The 12838-nt window shown below is 37.6% G+C and overlaps 1 protein-coding gene across 2 annotated transcripts in view; it reads right to left on the reverse strand.

Moving 5' to 3' along the window:
* Nucleotides 1-12412, reverse strand: part of trpm6 (transient receptor potential cation channel, subfamily M, member 6) — a 30210-nt gene extending 17798 nt beyond the window's left edge. The window contains exons 1-15 of one of the 2 annotated variants that reach the window (XM_055199070.2): nucleotides 12155-12405; nucleotides 11628-11699; nucleotides 11438-11517; nucleotides 11258-11296; nucleotides 9750-9930; nucleotides 9357-9570; nucleotides 9137-9261; nucleotides 8865-9036; nucleotides 8569-8743; nucleotides 8275-8398; nucleotides 2149-2221; nucleotides 1802-1902; nucleotides 1586-1720; nucleotides 1435-1488; nucleotides 1211-1351 (exon numbers count right to left, since the gene is read on the reverse strand). In XM_055199070.2, the coding sequence (XP_055055045.2) occupies nucleotides 1211-1351; nucleotides 1435-1488; nucleotides 1586-1720; nucleotides 1802-1902; nucleotides 2149-2221; nucleotides 8275-8398; nucleotides 8569-8743; nucleotides 8865-9036; nucleotides 9137-9261; nucleotides 9357-9570; nucleotides 9750-9930; nucleotides 11258-11296; nucleotides 11438-11517; nucleotides 11628-11630 (1617 nt within the window). In that variant the 5' untranslated portion in view covers nucleotides 11631-11699; nucleotides 12155-12405. Of the gene's footprint in view, nucleotides 1-1210; nucleotides 1352-1434; nucleotides 1489-1585; nucleotides 1721-1801; nucleotides 1903-2148; nucleotides 2222-8274; nucleotides 8399-8568; nucleotides 8744-8864; nucleotides 9037-9136; nucleotides 9262-9356; nucleotides 9571-9749; nucleotides 9931-11257; nucleotides 11297-11437; nucleotides 11518-11627; nucleotides 11700-12154 lie in introns of both variants that reach the window. The other variant, XM_055199071.2, reaches the window with a different exon arrangement.
* Nucleotides 12413-12838: the final 426 nt, after the last annotated feature.

Raw genomic sequence — 12838 nt, forward strand, 5'->3', positions numbered from 1 at the left:
TACAAATCTTACACTGCAAAAAATGCTTATTTATTGTTTCAACGGAGATGGAATACTGCAACCTGAATACTGTGCAGTATACAACTGACAAGATGCCGTATTAGTGTATAATATTTCATCAATTCTTTTATTATGTGAAACAGCAAACATCTTGCAGTGATTAAAGTTTTAAACAGTGGTATGCGTGATTTTTTTGCATGAGTGATGTCTATCATCTTGGAAATAATAACTTTTTTTACTTTTAAAGGTGCAGTGTGTACTTTTTAGAAGGATCTCTTCACAAAAATGCAATATAATATACAAAACTACATTAGCATGGGTGTATAAAGACCTTTTTATAATGAATCGTTATTTTTCATTACCTTGGAATGAGATGTTTTTATCTACATGCACGAGGGTCCCCTTAAGTGGAATTCGGCATTTTGTGCCACCACGTTTCTACAGAAGCCCTTAACGGACAAACACTTTTGTCTCCGACGATGACATGTTTTTTCGATGGCGGCTACTGTAGCTTCTCTATGCGTTTCAAAAGCGAGGGGTGAGCAGTAGGCTTAGCCGTTGGTTGCAATTCGCAATCTTACCAATAGATGCCGCTAAAATTTACACACTGCACCTTTAAATACATTTTTAGTAAAACTTTCTCAGTGTTTGTCAGTTATTAAAGCTGTAAAAATAGGATGGAACAATGAAAAGTGCACTGAATTGTGGGATACAGTATCCACCTAGTGTGCATTTTAGGTGAAGCAAGAATTTCCATGCATATAGAAATAATTCTGCATAATGTATTTGAATGTTATTTGCATGATATACTACATATTAAATATAAAGTGGTATGTTTGTATGCTAATTTCACCACAGCTAAAGATAGCTATGAAATATGATATATAAAATATGGACGTAGTGTCCGTGACATCACCCAGAGGTTTGTAAAAAGTATTTTAAAGCCCAAAGTAGGCGGGGCCTGCTGTCAACATCTTGGCAGCATGTCACTCCGAAAATGTTCAAAGAGGCGGGACGTGGGTGGACCTGAGGTGCCTGGTTGCTAAAACCATGCCCACCTAGCTCTCACCTGTCACTCAAGTGGCCACGCCCTTAATTATGCAGAACTTTAACGATTAATATAACTTTCACGCCCCTCACAGTTGTCATGAAGGGCACACAATATTGCTATTATGTACTCAATTCATCTGCTTTGTAGAAAGAAGGATACCTTCATTGGAGCGTGTAAGCGGCTGTACATTGTTCTGAAGCTCTTGCGTGTATACGTGCTTCGATAAGCTCCGCCGATGAGGTATTCAATCACCATACCAATGTCTATCAGAGTCATCTTATAAACAGCTGGAAGTCGAGTCTAGACAAACACATGCAATATTTGCTTAGAAAAACACAGGTAGAGCATTGTCGTCCTGTCCAGCAATTCACAATTGCACAAACCTGTCTGGCATCCTCAATGAGATGACGCAGAAAATAATCAGGGCTGCCTTTTTGCTGAAAAATACAAATAGATTTATTTTTAATCAGGAAAATTTTGTATTGTATCTTGTATTGAAGATAAAGCTTTGTGTAAGTAGTGACTGGTCATTACTATGTTGTATAACTGTTCCAAACGAGAGATGGTCAAGAAGTGACTCATGGTCATGCCGTTCTCGATGAGCAGCTTCACAAAACTGACTCGGTCCATCAATAGTGCATCCAACATGGTCTGCTCGAGAGATCCTATCTATAATATCAACTTTTATATTATAGAGAGCCTCTTGATAACTTAATTCCTAGCTATATAATGATAGATTGGTTTGTGTACCTGCCATTGTTGTCCGTACACCAGTATGTTGTCCCTCGCGATATCAGCTCTGTCCCAGGCCAATGAGATACTTAGCTGGTCATCCGGGGAAGCTCTGGTACCTGTACGTAGCATAGTTTACCCAATGTAATGTTCGTTCACAGTGTAATGTAAGTATCCTCCCCTGCCAACAAAGGCCATGTGTAGAAACAAAGTAGAAAAAATAGCTTGTTCTTCATAATTTTTGTGATGTCTCACCTCTCACATTTACAAACCAACACATATTTACAACAAGGCCCAGCCTGATTTCAACGCCCCCAATTTTGTAGTTAAAGGTAGCCAAACTTTCTTTTTTGAAACATTCATACCTTTCAGTGACGTAGTGAGAATAGCAACATCTGCCTCTTGAAAATCTTCAGATTCTGAGTCAAAAATGGTGATCTAAAACAAATGGTCAACAAAAATCAAACCCTTGTCCAAATGTCCTCAAAGTCAAACATAAAAATAACTGCAACTAATAAAGATTGCCAACATTAAAGCGACACCATGTAGTTTTTCAACCTTCATAATAAATTTTCAAGACCCTTGTGATAGTACATCAACTTTAAATAGGTTGTATGACACGTCTAACATAGCCTGATGGGGTCTGTATCGCTTTTACTCGTACTTTAAAACTTAGGGTTTCGGGTAGTAACCAGAGCACAAAAAAAAACTACAAAATTCGACTGCTTTACGGCATACGTCACTTCCTCAACACAATTTTTTTAGCGTGAATTTTGCTGGAGGCTACTTAAGGAGTGTAGAGAGCAACTTCTATTATGTGATTCTGTGGCACTGTGTTAGTGTCACGGACCTATGACACGGGCGACCCGGGTTCGAATTCCCTTTAAGACAATCTTGATTCATACATAAATGCGATGTTCTTTATAAATGATGGCGATTATCTTGCATATAGTTCCCTGTATTCAGATGCTGCATTCACGTGTTCACGTATTTACCTTTCTTTTACTGTCTATGGTATTTACATTACAATCCAGGATGCTATATCAGTCAAACTTGCTCAAACTCACACAGTGTAAAACCAAACCCTTTTCATTCACCAATCAGATCCGAGCGTTTCTCTCTTCTCTCTTCCTCATTTGCTGCGTTCCAATGTCACTCGCGTGACGTATTACAAAGCGGCAGACCTAAACACATCGGTTTACTTGTATTTGGAGCGACCATTTTCATACAAAAGAGAGGAAAAACGAGCGCCATTGCGGAAAATCCTGGAGGGACGATGCAACAATATTTGTTTGGAAAAAGGCAAGGAAATACTTCTGGTTGTTTCTCAATTGGAAGGCTGCAGCCTCCGGAGGTCAAATATGCAGGCTGCATACGTCATCAAGTCAGGTTTATTAAGGTAAACTGAGCATTACATTCGCAAGTCATAAGCATACTGCAACAATTTACGAAGTATAATAGTCAACTTTATAATTGTTAATATTCTGAAATAAGGCATGCTTGATGACGTATGCAGCTTAGAAATACGACATCCGGAGGCTGCAACCTTCAGATTGAGAAATTGCTTCTGCCACGAGTTCCTCATCAGAAAGTTGTAACATGACTGCGTTTCTCCCTGATGCCTCAAAATGTTGATCGTTTAGCGTTTTAAAGGTTTAGTTTTAAGGTTGGCCAGTTATTTTCCTTTGCGACAGTGCTGCGGAGCTTGTGGCCTCTAGGGGCGTTAGGCGTGAAAAATACATGTCTAGCGCCCCCTAGTGGCCAAAAAGTTCTGTGGTGTGCCTTTAAAACAGATTTGAAAATTAATGGAGTTGAACTTTCTTTGGTACAAGTATGAAACAACCAGCATCCTATGCCAAAACATAAATGCATGTAACTCTATAAGACACCCAGTGGTGATGTTTCTTCTCCTAAAATGCCTTCGGCATTTCATTTTCGCATGAGTGACTCATAGCCAATCTAAGAATCTGTGCGCCTGGGGACCAAATTAATCCCTTCTATTCGATTAATATGGAAATACGCTTCATGCGCCATCATTCCAATTATTCTGTTCTCTCTCAATTTAGAAGCTTGGAGATGTGGGAAGGGTGTGGTAAACTACAACATTCTGTTTGATGGGGGCTTAACATCAGAGCTTTCGGCGTAATGACAGAGACCCATACGCAGCAGGCATCTTATCACACAAAACAACCACTGTTTACCGCCAAGTAGGAGGAGAGAGGAAGAGACAAAAGTAGAAAAAACAGGAGACAGGAAGAGAGAAAGTATGTGCAGATGCAAAAGGGATTGTAATAGTTGGTAGTGGACTTTCAATGATGAATAAAGTGTTAAAGAGAAAAAAAGTTTAAAAATCACCTCTGCATTATAATCTGTCAGGGGTTTTCCAACTTTTTTTAGCCGAACTACCTTAGCTTTAGATTTAGAAGTTAAAGGAAAACCCCACTGTTTTTCAGTATTTTACTATGTTCTTACCTCAACTTAGATGAATGAATACATACCTTTCATTTATCAATGCGTGCACTTAATCTTTGTACGGCACTTTATGAATGTGTTAGCATTTAGCCTAGCCCCATTCATTCCTATGGCTCCAAACAAAAGTTTTATTTTGTACCACCATACTTACCCGTGTAACTACTCATGTAATAGTCTTTAAATAGGAAAAACATGGAAGTGTTTGGTGGCTTTTAAATTCATCCCTGTTTGGAGCCATAGGAATGAATGGGGCTAGGCTAAATGCTAACACATTCATGAGGCTCTGTATAAAGATTAAAAGTGCATGCATTGAAAAAAGATAGGGATGTATTCATTTGTTTAAGTTGAGGTAAGAACATAGTAAAATTTTGAAAAACTGTGGTGTTTTCCTTTAATATTTCAATGTTCATCCATTTTAAAGTTTCAGTAGTATGTTATTTCATCAATGTTACGAAGTAATTTGGTAATTTTCTTTGATTGGTACATAACGTATCTTAGTTTTCTGATATATTGTAGTGTTGTATAATATAATATATATTTTGTGTAAGTGTTTTATTTAGATTTTTTATTTTAAAACTATTAATTTACATTTTATTATTTAATTGTAATTAATTATTTTTCATCAACTCACGAACCCCCTGCAATTCCCTCACAAACAACCAGAGGTTTGTGAACTCCAGATTGGGAAACCCTGCTCTATGCCATGTGCAATCATTTGAAAAGTATGTGTAGGAAGCAGAAATTCGGCATATTCAAACTTGTTGTGTGTAATACACTTTTTGGGGCGGTTTCCCGGACAGGGTTTAGATTAATGCAGGACTAGGCCTTAGTTATATTAGGACATTTAAAGGTCACGTTCTTTTTGATCCCATTTTTTAAACCCTAGTTAGTGTGTAATGTTGCTATAATAGCATAAATAATACCTGTAAAATAATAAAGCTCACAGGTCACTGCCAGGCGATATATTTTCTTTAAATATTCAGAATTCGCCTTTCAAAGCCTACAGCGAACGGCCGGTTTGGACTACAGCCCTCTACTTCCTGCTTTAATGACGTAATTAAAACAGTTTTTGACTAAACTCTGCCCACAGGAATACGTCAGTCGCCAGCTAAGCTAACGGCAAACTAAGCTGCTATTGAATCACAACACACTAAACAAACTACACAATCAGAACTCAATACGTATTTCTAAAGTAGAAACTTCATAGAACAAGGAAGACATCAGCCCGTTTTGAGGACAAGGAAAACAGCGCTATACAGATAAGTAAATTCTGTGAAAAATACCGCGTTTTTTTACACGTTATATTGCGCACTGTAAACACAATCAAAGCTTCAAAAACACAGAAAGAACGGGACCTAGTTTTTATAAGCAAACCTTACAAAAAACATTACAGATGTGCATCTTGGGACAAAACAACAGCACCATATATTTTATGGTATGTCATTGCAAGATGTTTTTAAATAAATTCAGCTTAAACATGCACTTTAGTCTGGGACTAGGATAAGCCCTTTCCGGGAAACAGCCCCATAGTGATTTTTAATTTTGAAGCAATGTTTCCAAATGACTTTGCTTATATGAGTGCTTTCTCTTTTGTGCTGAATGAAGAAAGAAAGTCACATGGGTTTGATACAGTAAATACTTGAGGGTGAATAAAGGATGACATAATTTTTATTTTGGCACTAACAAAGTTATTTCCTGAACTGATGATTATCATCTTCAAAAACATTTCCTTACTGATCGTTATCTTGTGAGAATGGTGAAAGCAGCGCAGGGTATGGTGCTATTTTGTCCATCAATTAACCAACACTTACACATAACAGGCAGCGGCTATTGACACTAAGTGCAAATGCAGTAGCTGTAAATGCTATTTACGCAAAGAAAACATGAAGAGATATTTTCTATTTACACTAAGTTACATTATCAGCATTTTCTTAGAGATATGCTATTTACAGTATGTTAAAAAAAAATTATTTAGCAAATAAAATGATTACATTTTGTCGCTGTCCGATGAAAACCACGTATGTCTATTTTGCCGATTTTGAGATTTTTTGACGGATTGAATGTCCAGGTTCATTTCCTTGTACAGTAAACTTTACATATCTAAATGGCCAATGAAAAGTTGTGAAATCATGTCATCTGATTTTCACGTATATCACGCAGCGTATTTCCCACCCGGTGGAAGCATCTCGCCGGTCTCATGAAGTTTCATCGAAGCTCAGCACTGGATAGCCGAATAAACATAGCCTGGTGAGACAATGACTTTCCTTCATCGAGGTAAACATTTCCCCCCTGACGCCAGACGTACGTCTTGGAGTGACAAAATTACTGTGCAAACAAAGTATCTGTCTAGCATTACCATGTCAGTGTGATTCATTGTCCCTTCATAGTTTGCAAGAGACATTTAATACATGTATAATTAATATTAAATAAACTGAGCGTATTTAATAAACTAAGACTAGGCTATTTAATAAACTGAGCGTATTCATCTGTCAATATGAAACGCGACTTGGCCATTCTAATTAATGATCGGAAGTATGCATATCGACCACCGTTACTGTAAAATATGCACGTATGTCCATTTAAACTCAATTTTGGTCAAATGTGGATTATATCATTACACTGGCAAGAATATGGTTACATGTAAAGATGCTGTACCAAGTATGACAACGCTACATTTAACTGCTTTTGAAATACTGTGTTTTTTTCACTTCCTGAAAAGTAACCGTTTTGGACATACGTGAGTTTCATCGGGCAGCGACAATATGCAATATAAATTAGATGCTATCTTTAGTGTAACTAGTAATTAGATACTATCTATATTAGCAGTTACTATTTGGGCCTCAGTATTTTTGTACAATATTAAGAGGATGCAAAAATTAACAATGTGTAAATTATTGTATTTATTAAAAATAATTTATAAATGCTACATTATTGTGAGAATAAAAGCCCTCCCTAAACAGACCCCTAACCCTACCCAGTGAATACTGTTATTCTTAATATACACTCGTTATTCGCTTTATTTCCACTTTTTAAACATTTTCTTCATTTTTATTCAAATAAATGCCTTTTTGAAGTGATATGTGATAGGAAAAGGGAGAAAAGCGAGGTCCGCAAAAGGCGGATTTCAACCAGCGACATGGCGCCAAAAGTCAGTCCCACGAGTCATACGCTCTACGTTGTTTGTTGTTGTTTGTTTGAAAGTCTATTTTGGTTGTCCAACCAGACATTGGTGGGAAGAGCTGGTTTAAATAGCGTTTGCCAACAAGAGACCCTATTTGCACCTAGTGTAAATAGACACTCTGAAAAAATAGTACCCTCATCCCTTTAAATCAAACAAATCAATAATAGGCAGTGGTGGCCGGTGACTTCTTTTTCGTGGGCACTCGATGCGAAGTTCGTCACAACATATATGTAGCCCGTCATGTGTGTGGTTCGTAATTTCAAAATATGTGTTTTGCGCATCGAGTGAATTTATGTACATCACGTGCCTTGTCAAAATAAGTGCCTGCTGCAGATGCGTCTAAAGGGTTTATGATAAAAGAGACGCTTGCGTTTGCCAGATACTCACTAATCTCACGCGTAATCAGAGTTTACTGTTAAGCAAGTGTCTTGCGTGTATTTTGTGAACGTGAGCGCCTCTTTTATCATAAACGGTTTTGACGCGTGCGCAGCAGGAACTTATTTTGACAAAACATGTGATGCACATGGTTCAACAAACACATATTTTGAAAACAGAAGCAACACACGTCACTCCGAACACATATTTAGAATTTGCGCCCCTCAGATGAGCATTCATGAGCCGCCACTGCTAATACGTGAAAATATCATGGCTTGTGCACACTATGTCAGTTACATTGGGTATTAGTTATTACCAGCAAGAAAATAAGTCCAGTAGGCCAAGCCAGTTCATAGGTTTAAGCTACCCACCTTATTTTTGACGTAAATGTGAACAGGAAATACGTCAATTTACTTCTTCCCCATACAAAAATAAGGTGTATAGTTTAAGTTGGTAAACTTACAGACTCTCTGTGTTCCATACACTCCATAAGTATGTTAAGGAGCTCAGTAGCCTCTGGTCGTTCCACGGTAAACATGTCCTGAATCCTCAGTACAAAGTCCTCTTTAATATCCAAACCCAAATTTCTATGGGAAATACAGAAAAACAACATACAAATACACAAACCCAAGTAAGGTCATTACACAATAGGTCAGAAAACAATGGGAAACAGGAAGTGCCATGTTACATCACTGCACCATCTGTTTCTAAATGGAAACTTATACTAATAGATGTCTTGCATTCGGGTAAGACACACCTGTCTACAGCTGTCTCTTTGTGTATTACAGCCAGCAGATCTGCTGCTTTGCCTGTTCCCTCAAACACCAGCACAGGTACTGGTGAAATTCTGCGTACATACTCCAGGACTACAGAGAGGACAGCAGGGCCGCCCTCTACTACAACACACACCAATGGCACATGCTGATGCAATCCTGAAAAAGACACAGAAATACAAATTCACACACATGTACATCAAATACACAATTCTTTTGAAGACAAATGAAACATGCTGACTTCCTTTCACAGGCAGACCTAAAACACAGAGACACTTACTGGGGTGGATCTTCTGAAAATGTATGTACCTCTCCAGTCTCTTCCTCAGGTCTACCTGACATCCCGATTTACCCATAGTTCCATCATCAGCTAAAAGGAAGTGTGAATGCATGCCATTCAGACCGGCACGTTTACTCAGGGGATTTCCCAATGCCTGGTAGTGCCTGAGAAGCTGACCAAAAACATTATGTTTTTGCTTAGTCAATATACATAACAGTACTGTATCTTTTTAAACCTGAATGTATATTACAACAACATATTGTACAACTCACATCTCTGCCAATAAGGTCACTATTATTCTCAATGATACCCCATGGTGTGATTCCTACAACATTCCTCTTCCTGTGGTCATGAGATCCATACTCTTTTACAGCATCACCCACATACCTAGAAACACCTGGAAAGAAGGCGATAAAGTAAAAATAATGTACAGGAAGACACATCATTTCAGTAACATTATAGAACAATAGGCAAAGAAAACACAACACAAACCCATATTAATCCCATCAGTGAGTATCCATGCTCCAGTGCTCTCTGCAGCTCGTATGAGGCCTGTACTGAAGGCCTGGCACACCCGTGGAGACAAAGAGAAGTTATCTGTTCCTCCGTGCACTGAGATCACCAGCTTGGGCATCTCCATGTGCCACTCTTTCAGCATCAGCTGAAGCAGGTGCTCTGATGGAGTGTCACAGGAAAGACGCACATACTGCAGAAAAAAATGACATTTATTACTCAAGGCCAAATAAATGAGCATATTAGAAGCTGAATAGCAGGGCAAGGTCACATGCACTCACAGACTGACACAAGCTTTTTAAAGTATCTTGCCTATATGACACCAAGTGAGGCAAAAAATTATATGAGCTCACTTAACAGATGTGCACAAACCTTGGCACGACACGTGCGCTTCGTGCTGCCCTGAAAGTCCAGCGATCCGAAAGCATCGGTAGGGCTGACCCTGGTGTGTCGCGTCACTGACCACTCCTCCTCATCAGCAGACCCAGGACCAGGTCCCAGGAGACCGGAGAAAGGACCCACATGCTCCACAATAAGCCTCCCACAACAGCATCTGAACAAGAAGGTGATAGTAAATGAGATACAAAGGTAACTGCTGTACTGATCGACTACAAGAAGAAAGAAAGAAAGAAAGAAAGAAAGAAAGAAAGAAAGAAAGAACATAAGTACGTACATATGATGGTAAGTATGATGTAAGAATAAAGAAGGGATAGGTTTTTATTTAAAAAGCTTTTCAGAAAGAAAGAAAAAGTACATAAGTGCATACATATGATGGTAAGTATGACATAAGAATAAGGAGGAATGAAGAAACCGGTATTTTTAGACTACAGGTTTTTATTAAAAAAGCTTTACAGAAAGAAAGACAGAAAAAAGAAAGTACATAAGTACGTACATATGACAGTAAATATGGCGTAAGAATAAATGAGGGATGAAGTAACCGTTATATTTTTGACTACAGGTTTTTATTAAAATTGCTTTTCAGAAGAAAGAAAGAAAGAAAGAAAGAAAGAAAGAAAGAAAGAAAGAAAGAAAGAAAGAAAGAAAGAAAGAAAGAAAGAAAGAAAGAAAGAAAGAAAGAAAGAAAGAAAGAAAGAAAGAAAGAAAGAAAAGAAAGTACATAAGTACGTACATATGACAGTAAGTATGACATAAAAATAAGGAGGGATGAAGAAATCTGTATATTTCTAGACTACAGGTTTTTATTAAAATAGCATTTCAAAAAAAAGAAAGAAAGAAAGACAGAAAAAAGAAAGTACATAAGTATGTACATGTGACAGTAAATATGGCGTAAGAATAAATGAGGGATAAAGTAACCCTTATATTTTTTGAATACATGTTTTTATTAAAATTGCTTTTCAGAAAGAAAGAAAGAAAGAAAAGAAAAGAAAAGAAAAGAAAGTACATAAGTACGTACATATGACAGTAAGTATGACATAAAAATAAGAAGGGAAGAAGAAACCAGTATATTTTTAGACTACAGGTTTTTATTAAAATAGCTTTCAGAAAAAAGAAAGACAGACAGAAAAAAGAAAGTACATAAGTACGTACATATGACAGTAAATATGGCGTAAGGATAAATGAGTGATGAAGTAACCGTTATATTTTTTGACTACAGGTTTTTATTAAAATTGCTTTTCAAAAAGAAAGAAAGATAGAAAGAAAGAACATAAGTACATACATATGATGGTAAGTATGACATAAGAATAAGGAGGGATGAAGAAACCGGTATATTCCTAGACTACAGGTTTTATATTAAAATAGCTTTTCAGAAAGAAAGAAAGAAAGAAAGTATGCACATCTGTACAAAAGTTAGCATGTATGTAACTACTTTACGTAGGTACTGGCAAATAACACGATGTGTGTACTGAAGATCACCATACCTCACTAAGCTTTGGCACACTTGACACACTGGATAACACCTGCAAAACAGTACAGTACAAGTCTATTGATATGGGCTCAATAAAGCACAATTTAATAAACTTAATGGCACCTGACATACTTCTCATTGTTGTAAGGTATAGCATGCAGCACACAGATATGATCAAGATGATGACGCATACCTGTGATGATCACGTGAGGCTGGCAGAAATTTCACACAGTCTCTCTTATAAAAAGTGGCCTGTATCCAAGTCCGTCTAGCCTGCAAAGATATAAATTAAGCTGTTTAATGTTTGTTACCACACAACTGGATCACTCCTATTACTTTATTGACAAATACGATGAGATAAAGTTACGGGTAGTTTAACATACCATTTTGTCCCAGGTCTCTGTGACAGTCCTGAGTGAGTCAGTCCTGGATATTTTTAGTCATTTCTGTGCCAACTAAAAAACAATGCACACGTGAGCTAGAGAACTACGTCCATACATCCTTTTCCAGGAATTATGAGACGAAAGTAGTAAAACAAAACTAAGTACTAAGCACAAATGCTGCCATCTAGCCGAATACAAGAAAAAAGCACAAAAAGGGTGGAGGGTGTCCTTGCGATAACCGATAACTTAAGTATAGTTTCACTTACAACTAATGTAGCCTACATTTGATAACTATAGCATATAGACTACTGTAAACATTATAGATCTGTGCGAATAGGTTGCAAATCTAAATCGTCACTACGCAAAACACGCGGAACAGCAGTCCAGCTGTGGAATGGGGATGAAATAAGTCGCGTGTTTTAACATGCCTTAAAGAAACCCCCCTGGATATAAGTTTTAGTTGCATACGTAACGTAGTCGTGAACTGACACAACATATTAGGCTACTCTGCTGTGGCTTTTATTTACCTGTGTGCGAATAACAGACCCGTTTTCAGAGGCATGCCGTCCGTGTAGGCTATTCAGCGTTGTTATTCCCGTGTTACTCCTGCATAATTGTGTAGAGATGTGATCGGCTGGGAAGTGGGTGGTCTTTAGACTGTAAAGTGTCAAGTGTGGACACGCAGCTGGAACTTTAACGGCGTTGTTTTGTTTTGCTCCGAGAAAGTAGCGCTTTCGTGAAGCACTGCATGGTTGCATAACATTTACGTTTTTCCTGATTTTCTTACAGTCTTGCTTTTATGTTGTTCGGATGTCATCATAAGATCGATATGTTATTTTCATCACACTGGATTGTTTTATGACTGCTGAGCAAAAAAAAAAAAATGCAATAGTGAATGACTAACTAAATGCGCGCAGATTGTTCAAGTTAAGAGTGTAACCAGTGCATATAATGAAAAGAATGTTACGAGCTGTTAGACCCAGACTAGTGTAGTTAACCTCTGTGTTATAACCTCTAACTGCAACCTTTAAAAGTTTCTTCAAGAAATGTATGTAGTTATTGTACTTGAGGTTAATGCACTTTTCCAAAGTCATTATGGTTAATGTATTATTATTACCTTATGTATGTGGACAATATTTCATAATAGCGGAATAGTGAAAGCAAACAAAAACATACTAAAGAATGACCATGCTGACGAGCAGACTTATCTC

The sequence above is a fragment of the Misgurnus anguillicaudatus genome, chromosome 22 (genome assembly GCF_027580225.2).
Source record: "Misgurnus anguillicaudatus chromosome 22, ASM2758022v2, whole genome shotgun sequence".
NCBI lineage: Eukaryota > Metazoa > Chordata > Actinopteri > Cypriniformes > Cobitidae > Misgurnus > Misgurnus anguillicaudatus.